Below are 19,559 nucleotides of genomic sequence, written 5' to 3'. Positions count from 1 at the left end.
ATTCACCCCAACTTCTAACTCGGTTTTGCAGATTTGCAGCAACTTCTTGTCGACGAAATCTGGTGCTTGTTCACACTTTTACAATCGAAGCCTCTACTTTTGAATTGTTTTGATTTACTTTTTTTGGTATTTTCTTGACATTTATTTATTCTATTTAAAAAGATTAGCCTACTAGCTCAATTGGTAGAGCATTGTGCAAATGCACAAAAGATGTGGGTTCGAATCCCACGTAGGTTCGTCTTTACTTTTTGCATTACTTTATTTACTTTTGACGGGAAAACCTTTACTTATGATTTTGACAGATGGATGCTCCCAGCTCTGCAAGTTTTATTTAAGTTGTTGTCTTTCGTTATTGTAGTATAGACCTATCAGTCATATGTCAGGAATCAGGATTAAGAGTCTGCATATATCAGTGACATGCAATGCAGACTGGAGAAGTGCATATATCAGGTCATTTCATCATACTTTACCGAAGGCCAGTTTTATGAATATATAGACATGTTTGGTTGGTGATACTCGAATATTAGTTAACTGCTGGAATCAACGAAGTTAACAAAATGAATGCCTAAATGGCCATTTGAACCTATCTGATATGAGCCCGGAATTAACCGACTTTTTTGAGACCTTTCTAGGAGTCGATAGAGAATCTCGAGAAAATTGGAGGACAGTCTTTTTGGATTTCTCAACAATTATGAGACTGAGATGACTTGAAACAATATTATTTCCCCCTTATGAAGGCAGTAACTCATGATGCTTAATTTCTTTCTTACTAAAAGAGCGAAAGGCACTATATATGCAGGAGCTAGAGAAAAGAGTTGAATCTTTGCAAACAGAAGTAACTGCACTCTCTGTACAACTCTCACTTTTTAAGGTTGGTCATTTGTTTCCCCTGAATCTCTTCGGCTTTTCTAGTTCCTGAAATAGATACATGACTGTTGTAAGAGTTTTTTTTGCATCATAGCAGAATGAGAAGTTCTTGGATGCACGTATTATGTAAATAGTAAACATGATCACCAAAATGGTTTCTTTAAGGGGTTCTATAATGAAATTTGTTTCCCTATTTCCATAGGGATACAGGTAGTTTAACAAGCGAGAACATTGATCTCAGACGTCAATTAGAGTCCATGAAACAACGGGCTCAGCTACGCGTTGGTATGTGCTATCCTCATAAATATTTTCTAGTCATATTTAATTTTAGGAGAGGGAAATGTATGCATTGCAGGCTAGCTTGTCGCGTAAACCAACGTAACTGAATCTTGTTAGATGTTAAGTTGTGAAACAGCTTTAAATGGCGCACCCAACAGGAATTGGACAGGCTTGCGGTTGCTACTGGAGATGCTTCAACCACCGCAGACACATTTGTTATGCCACTGCAGACACATTTGTTATGCCAATGCATAACATTTCTCATGATTCATTAATTTGAGCAGCCTATCACACTTGTACACTCAAAACCTCTACTTCCGAATTATTTTGATTTACTTTTTTTGGTTTTTTCTTTTCTTTTGTTGATTCTATTTCAAGCACTAGCCTACTAGCTCAATAGGTAGAGCATTGTGCAAATGCACAAAAGATTGGGTTCGAATCCCACGTAGGTTAATCTTTACTTTTTGTATTGTTTTATTTACTTTTGGGTTAATATTATTTACTTCTTAAAAGTTCATGTTCTTTTTTAGCTAACATGCATAAGGTTTCTTTCTACCCTTAATGTCCATCAGAATTTCAACACCAGCAGCACGAAGAAAAGCAACCTAAGTAAGCCTAAGTCAACTCAGGCCAAATTAACCAATGACAGATTGAAACAGGCCCCTTGAAGGAAGAATTGAACTCAAGAGCCTACCGATCTCTGTTAGAACTGGCCGAGCAGGACTAAATGGCTGTAGAACAATTTATTCTTGCAAAGATTGTTGTGGAAACAGTCATGGGAGCATCAGCTAGCTTGCAAAATCAGTTAGGATCTCGAACTCAAAATGTTGTCAGATCATATACTCATTAACCACGCTCTCTTCTACTCGACAGTCACACTATTCACTACTAGTGTCACTTTTATTCTTGGGTCTACGCCACCGCCACCTCAAAGTGGTTGAGGGTGTCTGGTGCGTGGCTCGCAGTGTCGCAACCGATGTCCGTCATATTTATGGCAAAGGCTCGTAAGAGTTCATATCAAGCTCCACAAATGAATTTACTTTTGAGCCTAATTAATTTACTTTTACAAAGTTTTGATCTACTTTTAAAATAAGAGAAATACTTTACCCTTATTTTTTTGAATTCCTAACTAGCATACTAAAACCAATAAGCCAGAAAACAGAAGAAGAAGGGTGTGTTACTGCACTTGCAGAAACCAACTGCAAACCCGCCCCCTCATTTAGTAAACGGGCAAATCACTAGCAGCCTCAACAGGCCAGACCTCCAAAATGGCTGAATGCAGGCTCAAACAACCAGCCATGAACAGACGACTGTTTGTCGGCTCATACCAGACCAACACACCAAACTGGTTTACATCTAACATTATAAATTGGATTCAAGCTAACCAAAAAAGCAATAAACATCAAAGCCTAAAGTGCAGTCTTTAAGCTAGTAAAAATACTAATATTATTCAAATATATATTTACTTTTCATTTGTTTTAATTTACTTTTAGAAATTTTTTATTTACTATTATCTAATCCTCCCTATTTTGCAAGTAAAATATAAAAGTCCTTGTATTTATTCTAGCCTATGTAGGATTTGAACCTACACTTGTGTGCATTGGCACATTGCTCTACCATTTGAGCTAATAGGCGTTAACAGGCGTTTAACAAAACAAATTCAATTGAACAACAAAACAACAATGAACACCCAGTTCAAACAACCTCAGCATCCAGCTCTACAGTCCAAGATCAAAACAGACACAAAAGACCAACAGGGGAAAAACAAAAGGCCTAATAGAAGCAAATCTGCAGCAAGATAAATAACAAAATCTCAAGTTGCATCACAGTTTCAAAAGTAGATAAATAACTAAGAAAAGTAAATGAAACTAATTTAAAAGTAAACCTCAAAAACAGAATCTCAAGTTGCATCACATTTTCAAAAGTAAGAAAATAACTCAGAAAGGTAAATGGAACTAATTTAAAAGTCAATTTAAATCATAGATGACATAAACTACTGGCAAGACAAGACTCTTGTGGGGAAATCCTAATATGTTTCGTAGACTGTTGTGAAGAAGTCAGAGGATGGAGAGATCGATGTCTTTACTGCTGATAAGTAATTCAACAGTGGTATAATAGATCAGGAGAGTGATAACTTCTCAACAAGATCAACAAGTGGAAAGTTCCAACAGCTGGAACAAAAACATAGTCATGATGAAGATCATACTGATGATTAACAGTTGTCAGGGTTAACTCGAACAATAAGCTAAAAGTTCGATCTCGGACTTCTAGCAGTCAGTTAGAGGCGAGTTCAAATAGCCAGAGTGCACTATTGAGATGTTTGCATAGGACTCTGTCTAGGACGAATGGAGGCAATCATAAAACAGATTAGGAAAAGACAATGTTATTATTGGCATGTTCTTGTTGTGTAGGGAAGTCTATCAATACTGATCAAGAATTCACCACTTTTGCAAATACTAATGGAACCTTACGGCGAAATTGAACTCATCAAATTTTCTAACGATTTAGATTTACTTTTAGAGAGGTGTAATTTACTTTTATAAAGAGGTAGTTTACTTTTGACACCAAGAATCCAAACATCATACTCTTGGCCAGATTTTCTCTTCATACTTAATAGTCTAATTGATTTACTGAAGGAATTCTCATAAACCACAATCTCAAGTTGCATCACATTTTCAAAAGTAGATAAATACGTAAGAAAAGTAAATGAAACTAATTTAAAAGTAAATATCATAAAGACGCCCCGAAATTTGAATCTCTGGTGACATCACTAAGGTCAGGAATACCAACAGACTTGGAAGTAGATCCGCATTGAGGATTTCTAGCAATAACACACACAACTGCAGAAAAGTTAAAACACCAGCCCCAACTAAAACACATAGAACTTTCATAGCAATAACATACACACACATCACTGCTTACACCGGTTATACAGACCATATCAGCTGCCTAGCAGGAATCACAACTCAACACTAGAAGCATACCACCCATACCAACAACAAACTACTATCCAAACATGACACAAACCCCTGAAAAACATAATAGCAAGCTGTAACATCTCTGCAACCATTGTAGACGAACAACAGATTGTGCACCATCCCCTAGTCAACTAAGGTCAACAACCAACAAGCAGCTTGACTGAAATCGAAACCAATAGCACAAAGTCAACTTGATTAACTTGCTTCAAGTCACCCACAGTACCCACCAACCAGAACCTGGCCATAATTTATTTACTTTTAGATCATTTCTATTTACATTTTTCAGTTTTTGCTTTACTTTTGGATCATTTAATTCAATATTTCCTTTAATTACATCTACTTTTAACTCTTTCTCAGATTAGTTGAATCCATTTTATTTCGAGGCTGCTTTTGTTGAAGAAATCTACATATTCAATCTCTAAAACATAAACTGAGCATCATAGAATCAATGAATTACGTAATTTACTAGGCTTTGAGCTCAAAATCAATTTGCAATGTTTCTCAAAATTCAAATAATTTCCTCCACAAATTAGAATATCTAAGATCCGCGGAAATTTGAACAAATTCGTCACAAACTATATGAAGATTCGCACAAAATTAGTAGCAAAAACACTAACATTGCTCAAAATATCAGACAAATTCAAAAGCGATAATATTCCTAAAAAATAATTTAAAATTCGTTCACAACATCTCTGGAGTTTCGCAAAAATACAAACTCCAAAATTCACCAAAAACAAGTAATAATTAGGCCAAAAAAACATAAAAAATCACTTTCAACGACTGTTGTTGAATTTAGACCTAATTTAGCTACAAACTACAACAAAACTTAAGAAACTGTGAGTGATACCTCTTAATTTTGCTTAAGCATACATCGAATTGCTGAAATTGATCAAGAACTCCAAAATTCGAGTGTAATTGCAGCTTTATATTGAAAAAATATATCCAGTTTTCCAAAATTCGAAGAAAATCGAAGAGTGTAGAGTGTTTTGGGAGTAGAGAGAGAAACACGCTATTTTTTTGGAGGGAGAGAGAGATGTTAGTGCAATTTGATTTCGTTGGAGCAACCAAGATGGTGAGATGTGATATTAATTCTCGTCCGCATGTTTTATCTAGATCTAACGGCTTCTATAGGTTCTCATTGTAAGGTAGTTCTTATCTTAAGAAAGGTTCTCACCAGAACCTGGTCCTATATATATATATATATATATATATATACATATATATATATATATAGGAGATATATTTACTTAATTATTAGAGTGCCATGTAGCAAATCATATAAAGGAAAATTTGTCAGAAAAGACCGTTTAAAACACAAAATTGTGACAAATGACCTCTTAAATAAAGTTGTGACAGAGGTCCAACTGGTTTTTTTTATGTGAATTAGGACCAAAGGCTATTTTCTGGTGGTCAACGCCAATTTTCTGGCGTCAGCTGACACGTGTTCATTTTTTAATTACCCAGTGTCCCCCCCCCCTCCCTTATTTGACCCAACTACCCTGTAACCTAAAAAGGTTCTCTCTCCTCGATGCTCTGTTGCTTCTCCTTCCTCTACTTCATTAGGGGGCGTTTGGTTCGCAGAGGGTAAAGGGAATGGAATCAACAAAGGGAAAGAAAGACAATGGGAATGAATTTCATTGATTTAGAATGTTGTTTGGGTTATCTTTTCAATATAATTGACATTTCTTTCTCTCACAACTTATCATAGAAGGTTCTTCCTTAATTTGAAACTGATAGATTATATTTGTATATTATGGCTGTAATTTAGGCATTTGTAATCCTATCAAATCATATAGATTTGATTTCCTAGCTAATAGTTAGCCGTATATAATACTATCAAATCATATTGATTTGATTTCCTAATCTAAATATAAATAGGAGATATATATGCTTAACATTATACATAGAATCGCCGCCGCCGCCTCTCTCCCTCGCCGCCGCCACCTCTCACCCTCGTTGCCGCCGTCACCCCTTTATTTTCTCAAATTTTTATGGGCAAATTTGAGGTATAAATGGTCAAATTCGACCATAAAAACACCATCTGGAGTATTTATGGTCGAATTTGACTATTTAAAGCCATGATTAAGAGGTTGTGTGGATGAAGCTCGAAACCACCATTAATGGTGAAGCTCGAATATACTTCGGCGGCGATGGACGTATGTGGTGGAGATTCCGGAGTAGGAAGCCAAAGTGGCGGTGGAAGGTTTTGCAATTTGGGTGGTGGACGGTTTGCGGTGGTGGACGGTTGACGGCGGTGGAAGGTTGACAGTTGTGGGTTCTGGGCGGTTTGGTATGAGCAATGGAAGGTTAGAGGAGGGAGAGAGGGAGTGGGGAAGTGAAGGGGGGAAAGGAATGGGAAAGTGTGGGGGGGGGGGGGGGGGGAATGAGTGTAGAAGGTTTTTGGGGTAAAGGGAATGAAAAATAGCCATAACAAACAACAACAAAGGGAATGATATCCTCTCATTCCCATTCCCTTTGATTCAATAAAATAGCCATAACAAACAACAACAAAGGGAATGATACCCCCAACCAAACACCTCCTTAATGGAAACTCATTGCTCCCGTCAGAATTCAATAAACAAGGGTTGTTGAAGTCAAATTTAAAGCATCTAATCATTCAAAAAATTGGAGAAATTTGAGCAAAAAAATTAGGGCTTTTACTGTTTTCTTGTACGAAATTGCACGAAAATCAAAAGGGTTGCATGAATTTGATTGATTTGAACTTCAGAGAAGAAATTCTAACGAGAGGTGCGAGGGGTGAGCAGCAGCAGCGCACGGGGTGTGCGGGTGCTGCGCGGGCAATGCACGAAGGCAGGGCGCGGGTGTGCGCGGCTGGGCAGCAAGCAAGGCATGGGGTTGCTTGCTTGCGGCCGAAGGTAAAGGCGAGAGGAGAGAGAAAGTGCCGAAAGAGTGAGGAGAGAGAGAGAGAGGGGCAATTTTTATGAATTTAATGTGGGGATTTAATGAGGGGAAGGGTTGTATTTATAGCTTTTCCTTCCCTCATGGGCTAGGTTTTAGGGTTTTAAGTTGGGCTTGCTTAAGGGCTTAATTAAAATTAGTTTCTTGCAAGCCTTGTTGGGTTTGTCAACTAAATTGGATTGGGCTTAGATTGGAATTAAATTAGTTTTTAAAATACCACCCAACAATTCCCGAATAAATAAATTCGTTTAATTTATTTAATAAAAATCCGATTTTCGTAAATAATTAATAATTAAATTATTTAAAAATAAATACATTTAAATCACATTAAATGCAATTAAATTCGTAAAAATATTTATAAATACAATAAAATATATTTATAAATTACGAAAAATACGAGGTATTACAGATTACGCCGCCTCCAAATCCAATGATGGGATAATGGATTTTCTCAATTGTCTTGGGGTCATGCTCAAGACGGTTCAGACATGTCAGGCTGATAATATCAGATGAGCTTCCGGTGTCTACCAGAATGCGTCTCATTTTGAGGTTTGCTACCTTCAGCTCTACTACCAAGGGGTCGTCATGAGGAGTTGCTATCTTTCCCCTATCGGCTTCACAAATTTCTTCTTTTGGGAAATGATTCATCGGTGCCTTCTCAGATAGCATGAACTGACCCAACCGGCTTGCATAATCCTTTTTCCCCTGCATGGTTGGGCCTCCGGCTTCCAGGCCACCAGAAATAACCGCTACACACTCTGGATCCGTGTCATTGCCATCACGACGGTATGAAGGGGGTTTTATTTTCTTGTAGAACTTCTTCCCAGATCCGCCTGCATTTGTGCTGATGTACGCTTTAAGGAAACCTTTGGCCGCTATCCCATCTAGAGCCCGGTGCAAACTCTTACAATCCTTGGTGTCGAGCCCCACATCACAGTGGAACTTGCAATAGAGAGTGTTGTCACGAGTCTCAACCGGCGATTTCATAGGGAATGGACGATCAATCTCATACTTGTTACTGACATCCAACAGTATGGTGTAGAGATCATTGTTGTAATCAAATTTTTCCTTGTCATAGGATCGACCTCTTTTTCTGCCCAGGCGAAGAGTTTGGCTGAAATCCCTTGCTATCAATAGCCCAGGTCCCATTCGGACTTTTTGTCGGGCTTATCCTTTTGCTGAGGGTAATCAAATGCTTCTTTTCCCTTGGATTTCTTTGGGACGGAACAAATCTTAGTAGCATGGATGAAGGACTCAGCTTCGTCCAAAGAATCATCCATGGTTCTTACACTCTTCTTGACCAGATCAAACTTGAAGGATCCCTTCTTGAGCCCTCTAAAGAAGTTATCAAAAGCTACTCCATCCGGCATATCTGGTATCTGCCCTGACTCCGAATTGAAACGTCGCACATAGCTGCGAAGAGATTCATCTTTACCTTGCTAGATGCATCCTAGATGCATGCTTGTTTTGTTTTCCTCTTTGTAGGCCATGAATCTAGCAGAGAACAACATCTCCAGCTCGGCAAAGCTATTGATTGTTACTGTAATACCTCGTATTTTTATAATATTTATAAATATATTTTATTATATTTATAAAGCATTTTACGATTTATTAGCATTTAAATAATATTTAAATGTATTTAATGTATTTTAATTAATTAGAATATTTATTATTTTAATTATTTACGAAACGAATTTAATTCTTGAGTCGGGAAATTAAATGAGTTGCAAATGATTTTTAAAGCTTCGGGTTTTAAATAAAAAGTCCAATTCGTTTTATTAAACGAGCCCAATCCAAACAGTTTAATTTAAATCCTAAGCTAGCCCAATTCATTTAATTCCTAAGCCCAACTTAAATATCCTAAGCCTAGCCCATCAAGGGATTAGGGAGCCTATAAATAGGACTCCCCATCATTAAATAAACCCCTAAAATTTCATAAAGCCCCTTTTTGATTTCTTGCCCAACACTCCTCTCTCTCTCTCTCTCTCTCTCTCTCTCCTCTTTGGTTCGGTCCTCCCGCACGCACAGCACGAGCACGGTCGTGCCTCGTGTGTTGCTCGCCCCTTGTTGCTCGCCCCTCCCTCTTGCTCGAGCCCAGCCAGCGCGCCCTCGCGTTGCTGCTGTGCTGTTGTTGTTGCTGCTGTGTGCGTTGCTCGCGCCAGCCACACCCACACCCCCTCTCTCGCCCTCGCGCGCCAGCGCCCACACTCGCCTTCTCTCGCTCTCTCCTCGCGCACAGCGCGCGCCTGCAGCCCTCGCGCCCAACCCCTGCGCGCAGCCCCTGCTCGTCGCCCCTTTCGCCCGCGCGCGCACACACACGACGTGTGTGTGTGTGTGTTGTTCGTGTTCGTAATTCAATTCCTTTTTCGCCCAATCACCCTAATTCGTGATTGTTCCGTGCTATAGGCCGGATTGGTATAATTCTCTTCTTCCTTACCTATTCTATTTAAATTCCGTATTTTAAATTATTATATTAATATTGTTTTGAGTAATTAAAATGCTGGGAACCGGTTATGAATACCGTGGTTTGAGGATTTGTGTGTTGTGATTCATTAGGTTTTTTTTAATTATTAAAGGATGAATTTTCAGATTTGTTTATTTAATAAAGCATTGATTTTTATGATGTTAAACTAGGGTTATTGGGATTTTAAGTTAGGGTTTTAACCTAGACCTAATGAGTCAATTGATTAGCATAATTAGGTGATGATTTTAATTATGATAATCAATTATATTTTCAGATTTGAATAAAGGTTTAAAGTGTCGATTTTTATTGATTTTAAAGGCGGAAAAAAATATGTTTTCGTACTAGGGATTGATTTTGCAAATTGAGACGACTTTATTATTGAAAAACGATTGAATTCTAAAGTCTAAAGGAAGTTTTAATTTTTATAAAGTTGCTGGAAATTTAATGAACATGGAAATAATTTAAGTTTCATTATTTTGATGATAGGAGGTGATTTCTAGTTGAGTGCTCGTTATTGCAAAGTGGCCCCTACGCTTAGGTATTCAAGGTACGTACAAGTCTAGGGCGACCACATTATTTTTCAAGGGACATTACATGATTGTTATTGATGTGAATTATATTATGTGAACTTGGTGAATTCATATTTTGTTTGGTGAACGATCATGTGGATATTTATTATTGGAATTATTGATTCGTTGGTTGAACAAGCATGTTGAAATTATTATGACTATGGATTTCATTGTCATTCATGTTGTTCAATATTTATGCATGTATGGTTCAATTCACATGCAAGGGATGGATTATTTATTTGTATGCTAATGTACGGGATGTCTAGCATACTTTGAGCCATTTATCTGTACCTCGTCGTACTATTTATTTTACCACATGTGAAGGGTTAGCTCACGTAAGCCACCGCACATGTAGGGTTCAGTTGAGAATATTATGTATGAAATGAATTAGGATTTGTCGTGCAAGGGCACAACCCTCATGTTAATGTGCATGATGTGGAGTCTCACTTTGGTGAGGAGGAACATGGTAGTAATATCACAAGTGTCTTGCTTGGTTGATCACAAGTCCTAAAGTATTAAAATAAGATTTGTTTTGGTTGTTGTTTATTAATTGTATGTATGCATGTTGTCGAGTCTTGAGTTCCCCTTTAGTAAAATATTAATAAACGTAAAGTGCAACTAGAACAAGCTTCAAAACTCTTGGAACGTATATACCTTGAGTATGAACAATGGGGGGAGTCTTGCCGGAAAGCTCGTACTCCTACTAATGATACAAGACGTTGTTTCATTTATATTATGCGCAGGAATTCCGTCGGTATGGCCCGACACTTGGTATGGCCCGATTTTTATTATTATTATATTTGGTGTATGGTTGGCTCCCATCACCTTTTTCCCTTTGTGGATTATTCTTTTGGCCCGTTCGAAGCTTATTCTAATTAAAATGTGAGTCAAGAGTCGAGTCACGAGTCGAGTCTTGTATTCATGATTGGTTGTTAATTATTATATGGCTTTTGCATGTTGATTAGTACTTAGTGAGTGATGCATGTATTAGTTTTGTTTCACTCTATTCTTGTAAGTACTCAGCTTTTGCTGACTACGTGCTTTGTGTGTTTCTGGTCATGGCCTTTGCCTTAATGACCCTATGATGATCCATCATTTGCACTTGCATTGTTGGGGAGTAGATTAATATAGCAGGTTGGTAGATCAAGTACGATCGAAATCATGTGGCTTGGGATGATTGAGAGAGTTGCATGTTTTCGTTCTTTGAAACTATTTTATTTAATATTTTAATTATGTTTGAATTATTTATACTTTGGGTTTTGGGCCATTGTGGTTCCAAATTGTAGGAGGCCTCGATATTTCATTTATTATGTTTTTAAAAGTTAGTTGACATTTAATTCCGCTGCGTAATTCTGGTAATAGCCTTAGCCGTTATCACGGTGGCGGTAATACTTTATTAATTCCTTTATTTTAAGTTGGAAAATGGTTTTATAAAAGCAAGGAATTATTAGGATGTTATAAAGTGGTATTTGCAGAGCTCTAGTTTGAGAGCTGCTTTGCATTAAAGTGGTAAATCCTTAAACTACGATTGCGGAACTTTAGGATTTTCGAAAATTATTTTCCTAAAGTCAAAATGTATTATTTTGAGTACTCAATATTTTAAAGGTCAAATACCAATTATTTTGGGTCGTTTGAAATAAGTTGAAAAGTTTGGATTATTATTTAATTTAATTAATTTTTTTACGAATTTATTTTTATTTATTCGAAAATTTTCGAATTAAATTCGAATTTATTTTCTTAATTTTGGAAATTATTTTATTTAATTATCCGAATTATTTTAATTATTTATTATTCTATTTATTTTATTCGAATATTTTTTTCGAATTTATATTTTAAATTTTTCTCGGATTTCTTTTTTATTTTTAATTATCCGAAAATTATTCATTTATTTATTTAATTAATCGATAATTTTTATTAATTTTTGATTTTAATTTAAATAATTTCAACTAAGTTAGGAGTTATTTCTTAATTAATTTCGAAAATTAATATTATTTTCAAGTGAGAAATGGATAGATTAAGAAAGGGCATATTAGTTTAAGTATGCATTTTATGTGATTATGTGGATTATTAATTGCCATGTATATGTTCTAATCATGTTTTATCTTGCTTCATGTGATTAATTGCATCATATTTCATGTTGAGCATATATTTGTGCATTGAAATTGTATGGCTCCACGAACTATTTATTGTATCCTTTTTGGGGTTGGAATTTCTATGGAAACGCGTTAGTAAGACTTTTGAGTTGTGAATTTTCAGGAATTAAGGATGCTACCTTCTAAGTTCACCAGTTTAGGATACTTAGAGAAGATGGATAATGAGACTCCTCGCACGTACGTTCAAAAGATCGTGTTTGCTTGTGACTATTTGGCTTCAACCAAGAATATGCCCCACCTTAGGAACAAAGATATGATGGCTAGTATGATTATACATTGTTTACCCCATAAGAACCCCTACATAGACCTCAAGAATAGGTTCAGTGACATGCATTATGGTGATGGTACCCCTAATTGGTACAAATATGGGACTAGTGATGGTAGGTGGAAGTATGATTCTGAGGTTCTTGCTACTATCCTAGAGGTTGCGGAGATTAGCTATGAGGATGGAAAGTATTCTGCGGGTCTAGGAATGGGCTATGGAGGAATAGAAAGTGATGGTGAGGATGATATGATCCATGATGAGCAAGCTAGTGATGTTGAGGAGGATAGTGATGATGATGTGGTAGAGATTGAGAATCCTAACCCTATAGTTCCTGAACCAACCATTGAGATATCCAGTGGATCTGAAGATGAGCTTGAGGAGAATAATGTGGTTGATAGTGAGCCACATCAAAATAATGAGGCTATGGATGAAGACTCGGATCCGGAAGAAGACTTGGATGATCCTAATGATCAAGACTTTAATCCAGAGCAATACAAGGAAAGAAATGATCGTAGTGATGACGTTAGTCTCTAGTGAAATGTAATCCTTAGTTTTATTTTTATTTTCTTTCTTCTCGTTGAAGTAATAAAGTGGCAAAGCTACTATTTATGGTTATAGATATTATAGTTGGAGAATAAATGTTATGGCATTAGTGGATGTAAGACTTATTCATTGGAGTTTTAATAAAAGAATGGAATTTCCTTTTTCGTTATCCTTTAAGTTTAATTCTCAATTCTAAGTCGTGTGGGTATCGCAAAGGGATTATTTGTCATTTCTTCAATGAAATTTCATGTGCAAGGTGGTTTGTAGCAACCATCTAAATTTACTTGCATCGAATAATGGGGTGAGAAGGCCCGAAAGTGGCGCCAACTCTTCCCCCTAGGTGGCGCTTAAGTGTGTTCTTGTTGTGAGTAGGTTCGTTGTAGAACCAGTACCTTAGTGATGTCATGTCCAACCAATATTAAAGTTAGCCTTTTTATTTATTCAGGAGAAGGGATATGGCTAGCCAAGAGATTTCTGAAGTGGTTAGACAACTAGTTGAGATAGTTCGTGACCTAGCTCAAACCAGAGCAAACCCAATGCATGACCCGGCTGGGGAAATGTTTAAGAAAATAGCTCAAAGCAAGCCTCCACTCTATAGCGGAGAGATTGAACCAAGTGTGTTGGAGAACTGGTTGAGAGAGTTTGATAAACTCATTGTAGCTGTGAATTGCCCCGAAAACCTTAGGGTGAATAGTGCTGTGTACTACCTGAGAGGTGGAGCTGATTTGTGGTGGCAACGATGTGAAAATACCCTTAGAGCCACACCTAACTTTGGATGGGAAGCATTCAAAACTGCACTAAGGAACAAGTTTTACCCACCCTACCTGAAGAAGCAAAAGGCGAAGGAGTTCATTGAACTCAAAATGGGAAGTCTGTCTGTGACGGAATACTATTCTAAGTTTATAGAGCTGTCTAGGTTTGCACATGAAGTGGTGGCAACGGAAGAGCTCAGGGCTCAAAGATTCGAGAATGGTTTGACCATGGACTTACAGCTGGTGTTGTCTGGAGAGACCTTTACCTCATTAGACACCCTGTACGGAAAAGCTGCTCACCTGTATGGGTTACAGCAAAGGAAGAATGGTAGTGCTGAAAAGAGAAAGGATGGTGGAAGCTCAAATCAAGGAAATAACCATCAGAATCAGGGGAATTTTAAGAAGCACAAAGGAAATGGGAATTTCCAGTTTAGGGCTAACAATGGTGGTAATCGCAACAACCAAGGTGGTGGAAATCAGTCTGGAAGGAATGGAGTACGGACCTACGAATGTAGGCGCTGTAACATGAATCACCCTGGAAAAGATTGTGATGGGAATTTGGTGACTTGTAGATTCTGTCAGAAGTTAGGCCATAGGGAGTATGAATGTTATTCTAAGAATGGAAAGCCTAACCAAGGTAACCACCAAGGAAATAACCGGAAGAATCAGAACCAGAACGGGGGAAATGGAGGTGAAAATCAAAGGAACTACCAAAGTGGTAACAATGGCAATAGCAATGGCAATCACCAGAACCATGGAAAGCCTGGAGGGAACCAACAGCAGAATGGGAATCGAAACAACAATGGGAACACCAATGGAGGTGGCTATAACAAAGGAGTTGCCCAAGGAAAGTTGAATGTGATATCTAGGCAAGAAGCGGAGACTTCCTCTGACGTCATAGCGGGTACTTTTTCTATTAATTCCGTTTCAGTTAAAGTTCTATTTAATTCTGGTGCGACTTATTCTTTTATATCAGTAGATGCTTTGGGGAAATTAGGGTTGAAAGAGCCTGAATCGATTGAAGTATCTATAGTCATACCTACTGGTAGTATAGTGAAGTGTACCAAAATCCATAGAGATGTGCCTATGACCATAGCCAAGACCGTATTCTTATCGAACCTAATCGAATTCGAGTTAGGAGAGCTAGATGTAATTCTAGGGATGGATTGGTTGGCCAAGTTCAAAGCCAAAATAGATTGTGAGAAGCAGAAGGTTCACTTGAGGTCTAGCCTAGGCAAAGTAGTGTCATATCGCCGTTTTGGTAAACCTAAGAACATAGGAATCATCACGGCAATGGAACTCGTGAAGCTAGTCAGTAAAGGGAACCCAGCTTTCTTATGTAATGTAAGGAACTTAGAGCATGTGATCAAGGATCATCCTGAGGATATTGCAGTAGTCAATGAATTCCTTGATGTATTTCTAGAAGAGATCCCGGGAATGCCTCCAAATCGACCTATTGACTTCACCATAGATTTATTGCCTGGAACCGCCCCTATTTCAAAAGCCCCTTATCGAATGGCTCCAGCAGAAATGAATGAGTTAAAAGGCCAACTAGAGGATCTATTGGAGAAAGGTTATATTAGGCCAAGTGCATCGCCTTGGGGAGCACCAGTGTCGTTTGTGAAGAAAAAGGATGGGAGTATGAGGCTCTGTATAGACTACAGGGAGCTCAATAAGGTCACAATTAAGAACAAATATCCATTACCTAGGATAGAAGACCTATCTGACCAACTAAAAGGAGCAGGAATCTTTTCGAAGATCGATTTGCGTTCGGGTTATCATCAATTGAGAATCGTTGACCATGACATACCAAAGACCGAGTTCAGAACTAGATACGGACATTATGAGTTCACTGTTATGCCTTTTGGGTTAACCAATGCCCCTGCAATATTTATGGACTTAATGAACCGTGTATTCCATGCCTATTTGGACAAGTTTGTAGTGGTTTTCATAGATGACATCCTAGTGTATTCAAAGAGTGAAGAAGATCACGCGGAACACTTGAGATCGGTGTTGAGTACCTTGAGAGATAACCAGTTATATGCCAAGTTCTCAAAGTGTGAGTTTTGGTTGGAAAGAGTTGCATTTTTGGGACATTTTGTGTCAAAAGAAGGAGTGGCAGTCGACCCTGCTAAGATCAAAGCTGTCAGTGAATGGCCTACGCCCAAGAGTGTGACTGACATTCATAGTTTTCTGGGATTAACTGGCTACTATAGACGATTTTTTCAAGACTTCTCTAGGATAGCCAAGCCCATGACTACCTTGATGAAGAAGGAAACCAAGTTTGAATGGAGTGACCAATGTGAGGAAGCATTCCAAGCCTTAAAGACGCGATTGACAACCGCGCCATTGTTAACCTTACCAGATGAGAGTGGTGCATACGATGTATATAGTGATGCCTCTAAGAATGGTTTAGGGTGTGTATTGATGCAAAATGGGAAAGTTATTGCGTATGCGTCAAGGAAATTGAAGCCATATGAATCCAATTACCCTACCCATGATTTAGAGCTAGCAGCTATAGTATTTTCATTGAAGATATGGAGACATTATCTGTATGGTGTGAAGTGTAGGATATTTACGGACCACAAGAGTTTGAAGTACATCTTCACACAGAAGGATTTGAATATGCGCCAACGAAGGTGGTTGGAGTTAATTAAGGACTATGATTTGCATATCCAGTACCATGAGGGAAAAGCCAATGTAGTTGCGGATGCCTTGAGTAGGAAATCAAGTCATAGTGTTAATGCGTTAGTAGTTTCTAACGAGCTGTGTAAGGACATGCAGCGTTTGAACCTTGAAATAGTAAGTGGTGAGAGCCTTGTGGGAATAATGAATGCCTTAACCATCCAACCGTCAATATTTGATGAGATTAGAGAGAATCAAGCTGGTGATGTGAAGTTGGAGCGAATCAAGGAAAAGATTTCGTAAGGTAAGGAGGTAGATTTCCGAATCCATGATGATGGAAGCTTGAGGTACAAAGGCAGGTGGTGCGTGCCTCAAAAGTGTGGAGAACTGAAAGAGAGATTGATGAAAGAAGGGCATAATACGCCATATTCTGTGCACCCAAGGGGTGACAAGTTGTATAAGGACTTGAAAAAGGTCTATTGGTGGCCAAGGATGAAGAACGAAGTGGCTGAATTTGTGGCTAGATGTCTGACTTGTCAGAAGGTTAAAATTGAGCATAGGAGACCTCAAGGGAAGGTCCAACCTTTAGAGATTCCAAGCTGGAAATGGGACTGTATTTCTATGGACTTTGTCACTTGTTTACCTAAGTCAAAGACTGGGAATGATACAATTTGGGTTGTGGTAGATAGGTTGACCAAGTCAGCAGTGTTTATACCAATGAAGGAAACCTGGAAAATGGAACAACTTGCTAAAGCCTACATTAAGAATGTTGTGAGGTTACATGGAGTTCCTAAGGATATCGTATCAGATAGAGATTCAAGGTTTCTTTCGAATTTCTGGAAAAGTGTGCAGAAGAGTTTTGGTACGACATTGAAAATGAGTACAGCCTTCCACCCAGCCACGGATGGCCAAACTAAAAGGACTATCCAAACCCTGGAGGACATGCTTCGGGCATGCGTTATTGATTTCCAAGGAAGTTGGGAAGATAGCCTAGATTTGATTGAGTTTTCCTATAACAATAGCTATCATGCTAGCATTGGAATGGCACCATTTGAGGCTTTGTATGGACGAAAGTGTAGAAGTCCACTTTGTTGGAACGATATTAGTGAAACCGTAGTGTTGGGACCTCAAATGATAGAGGACACCATGAACCAAATCCGAACCATCCAATCAAAGATTCAAGGGGCGCAGGATCGCCAAAAGAGTTATGCAGACTTGAAACGTAGGGATGAAGAGTTCAACATAGGTGATAAAGTGTTGCTCAAAGTGTCACTAATGAAAGGTGTCATGAGATTTGGGAAGAAAGGGAAGTTAAGCCCTAAGTACATAGGCCCACATGAGATCTTAGAAAGAATCGGAAAGGTAGCTTATAGAGTAGCCTTGCCTATGGACTTGCATAGAGTGCATAATGTGTTCCACATATCTCAGTTAAGGAAATATATCCCGGATAAATCGCATGTGTTGCAACCGGAGACCATAGAATTAGACCAAAGTCTAACCTTTGAGGAAAGACCTGTCAAAATCCTTGATAGCAAAGTGCGTAGTACGCGTACTAAAGATGTGAAAATTGTCAAAGTGTTGTGGTCTAATCAAGAATCTGAGGAAGCCACTTGGGAAGCGGAGGACGAAATGAGAAAGAAATATCCCTAGCTTTTTCCCGAGGTTAGTTGAGTTACGGGGTCGTAACTCGTGTCTTTTAAGGGGGGTAGAGTGCGGTAGAATTTCGCGCTTTTTACCTTCTTTTCCCCTATTTTATGCTTAAATTAGTGCTTTCTATTGAATTTGCACTTATTATTGTCCTGTTTAATCATGTAAAGAGTACAGCAACTTAAAACTTTTGTAAATGAACGTATTGAAAAGTCTCAGAAAGTCTCAAGTTGAGTTGAATTTTGGATTTCCGAACCCAAGTTTCGGGACGAAACTTCTTTTAAGGAGGGTAGACTGTAATACCTCGTATTTTTATAAATATATTTTATTATATTTATAAAGCATTTTACGATTTATTAGCATTTAAATAATATTTAAATGTATTTAATGTATTTTAATTAATTAGAATATTTATTATTTTAATTAATCACGAAACGAATTTAATTCTTGAGTCGGGAAATTAAATGAGTTGCAAATGATTTTTAAAGCTTCGGGTTTTAAATAAAAAGTCCAATTCGTTTTATTAAACGAGCCCAATCCAAACAGTTTAATTTAAATCCTAAGCTAGCCCAATTCATTTAATTCCTAAGCCCAACTTAAATATCCTAAGCCTAGCCCATCAAGGGATTAGGGAGCCTATAAATAGGACACCCCATCATTAAATAAACCCCTAAAATTTCATAAAGCCCCTTTTTGATTTCTTGCCCAACACTCCTCTCTCTCTCTCTCTCTCTCTCTCTCTCTCTCTCTCTCTCTCTCTCTCCTCTTTGGTTCGGTCCGCCCGCACACACAGCACGAGCACGGTCGTGCCTCGTGTGTTGCTCGCCCCTTGTTGCTCGCCCCTCCCTCTTGCTCGAGCCCAGCCAGCACGCCCTCGCGTTGCTGCTGTGTTGTTGTTGTTGCTGCTGTGTGCGTTGCTCGCGCCAGCCACACCCACACCCCCTCTCTCGCCCTCGCGCGCCAGCGCCCACACTCGCCTTCTCTCGCTCTCTCCTCGCGCACAGCGCGCGCCTGCAGCCCTCGCGCCCAGCCCCTGCTCGTCGCCCATCTCGCCCGCGCGCGCGCACACACGACGTGTGTGTGTGTGTGTGTGTGTGTGTGTGTGTGTGTGTGTGTGTGTTGTTCGTGTTCGTAATTCAATTCCTTTTTCGCCCAATCACCCTAATTCGTGATTGTTCCGTGCTATAGGCCGGATTGGTATAATTCTCTTCTTCCTTACCTATTCTATTTAAATTCCGTATTTTAAATTATTATATTAATATTGTTTTGAGTAATTAAAATGCTGGGAACCGGTTATGAATACCGTGGTTTGAGGATTTGTGTGTTGTGATTCATTAGGTTTTTTTTAATTATTGAAGGATGAATTTTCAGATTTGTTTATTTAATAAAGCATTGATTTTTATGATGTTAAACTAGGGTTATTGGGATTTTAAGTTAGGGTTTTAACCTAGACCTAATGAGTCAATTGATTAGCATAATTAGGTGATGATTTTAATTA

General features: G+C 38.3%; 1 protein-coding gene across 1 annotated transcript; it reads right to left on the bottom strand.

The window, feature by feature from the left end:
• Positions 1-7,427: 7,427 nt before the first annotated feature.
• Positions 7,428-8,413, bottom strand: LOC130469662 (uncharacterized). Its single transcript, XM_056839074.1, has 2 exons — positions 8,199-8,413; positions 7,428-8,061 (listed from the first exon to the last, which is right to left on the bottom strand). The coding sequence occupies exons 1-2, from the start codon at positions 8,411-8,413 to the stop codon at positions 7,428-7,430; spliced, it is 849 nt and encodes a 282-aa protein (XP_056695052.1).
• Between the last annotated feature and the right edge of the window lie 11,146 nt (positions 8,414-19,559).

Source organism: Spinacia oleracea, chromosome 3 (assembly GCF_020520425.1).
Source record: "Spinacia oleracea cultivar Varoflay chromosome 3, BTI_SOV_V1, whole genome shotgun sequence".
Classification (NCBI taxonomy): Eukaryota; Viridiplantae; Streptophyta; class Magnoliopsida; order Caryophyllales; family Amaranthaceae; genus Spinacia; species Spinacia oleracea.
Note: the sequence above shows the minus strand (reverse complement) of the source record. Positions and strands in the feature narration are given on the sequence as shown.